This window comes from Trypanosoma conorhini (genome assembly GCF_003719485.1).
Source record: "Trypanosoma conorhini strain 025E chromosome Unknown Tco_14.4_contig_00870, whole genome shotgun sequence".
Taxonomy (NCBI): domain Eukaryota; phylum Euglenozoa; class Kinetoplastea; order Trypanosomatida; family Trypanosomatidae; genus Trypanosoma; species Trypanosoma conorhini.
In genome coordinates, this window is record NW_021704960.1 from 1 (window position 1) to 1,413 (window position 1,413).

Genomic DNA, 1,413 nt, shown 5'->3' on the forward strand with positions numbered 1-1,413 from the left:
GGGCAAAGAAACAAAGGGGGAGATGGGGAGACAACGGTATGCGGCGCACGCGGCACAGAGGAGGAGGCGGGCACGGGGACAACGAAGAGAAAAAAAAAACGGAACCGGGCGCGCCCGGCGACTCGCGACTCCCCTACACCACATCGCGTCCCGCCCCGTCGGAGGGGGCAGTAAAGAAGAAGGGCGCCGCCCGAAGACGGTGGCGGCAACAGCGCACTCGTTCAAGTGGCGAAAGCCCGCAGGACCACCGGCGGCACGGCGCGGGGGAGCGGAAGGGGGAGGGGGGGAAAGAGAGCGCGCGTGCGTGTGCGAGAAAGCGGGCGGGCGCAATCGCAAACAAATAGAAGGAGCAACCGGCGCCCACCGCCCCCAACACACACACACACACCACCAACGGCGTCCTGCCGCCCACCCCATCCTCCGCAAGTCTCCCCGCCCGTCTGTCATCCGCCATCCGCCGCCGGCCCCAATCTGTAAATGCGCACGCCTCTCCCTCGAGTCAACGGGGGGCCGGACAAAAAAAAACCCCTCACCCCAAAAAAAGAAATAGAGGGGAAGCAAAGCGACCCCAAAGAAGAAGAAGAAGAAAGGTACGCACGGGAGATGCAGAGAGAGAGAGACAAAGGGGGCTGGGCGTCGTCGATGCTGCGGCCCTCTCACACGTCCCCGACCCCATCGCCGTCTGCCGTCCTCCCTCGCAGCCGCGGCGCAGACCCCGTCTAGTACTGCTCCTCCTCGTCGAACTCGCCCTCCTCCTCGACGGTGGCGTCCTGGTACTGCTGGTACTCCGACACGAGATCGTTCATGTTGGACTCCGCCTCGGTGAACTCCATCTCGTCCATGCCCTCGCCCGTGTACCAGTGCAAGAACGCCTTGCGGCGGAACATCGCCGTGAACTGCTCGCCCACGCGGCGGAACATCTCCTGGATGCAGGTGTTGTTGCCAACGAAGGTGACGGCCATCTTGAGGCCCTTGGGCGGGATGTCGCAGATGGAGGACTTGATGTTGTTCGGGATCCACTCAATGAAGTAGGACGAGTTCTTGTTCTGCACGTTGAGCATCTGCTCGTCCACCTCCTTCGTCGACATGCGGCCGCGGAAGAGCGCGGAGGCCGTCAGGTAGCGGCCGTGGCGCGGGTCGGCCGCCTGCATCATGTTCTTCGCATCGAACATCTGCTGCGTCAGCTCAGGCACGGACAGGCCGCGGTACTGCTGCGAGCCGCGGCTCGTGAGCGGGGCGAAGCCCATCATGAAGAAGTGCAGACGCGGGAAGGGCACCAGGTTCACCGCCAGCTTGCGCAGGTCGGAGTTGAGCTGGCCGGGGAAGCGCAGGCAGCACGTCACACCGGAGACCACGGCGGACACCAAGTGGTTCAGATCGCCGAACGTTGGCGTCGTCAGCTTCAGCGTGCGG

The 1,413-nt window shown here is 64.2% G+C and overlaps 2 protein-coding genes across 2 annotated transcripts in view, besides 2 other annotated features; both read right to left on the minus strand.

Moving 5' to 3' along the window:
* The first annotated feature begins 372 nt into the window (after window positions 1-372).
* Window positions 373-391: a microsatellite.
* Window positions 392-571: 180 nt separating this feature from the next.
* Window positions 572-588: a microsatellite.
* Window positions 589-719: 131 nt separating this feature from the next.
* On the minus strand, window positions 720-1,172 carry Tco025E_08767 (epsilon tubulin; the record flags this gene model as incomplete). The annotated part of the gene is made up of 1 exon (XM_029375610.1): window positions 720-1,172. The coding sequence occupies one exon, from the start codon at window positions 1,170-1,172 to the stop codon at window positions 720-722; it is 453 nt and encodes a 150-aa protein (XP_029224275.1).
* Window positions 1,173-1,185: 13 nt separating this feature from the next.
* The window catches only part of Tco025E_08768 (beta-tubulin), a gene marked incomplete at both ends in the record, with an annotated part of 1,353 nt that continues 1,125 nt past the window's right edge, over window positions 1,186-1,413 (minus strand). The window contains one exon of the mRNA XM_029375611.1: window positions 1,186-1,413. This exon is cut by the window's right edge and continues 1,125 nt beyond it. Coding sequence (XP_029224276.1) covers window positions 1,186-1,413 — 228 coding nt within the window.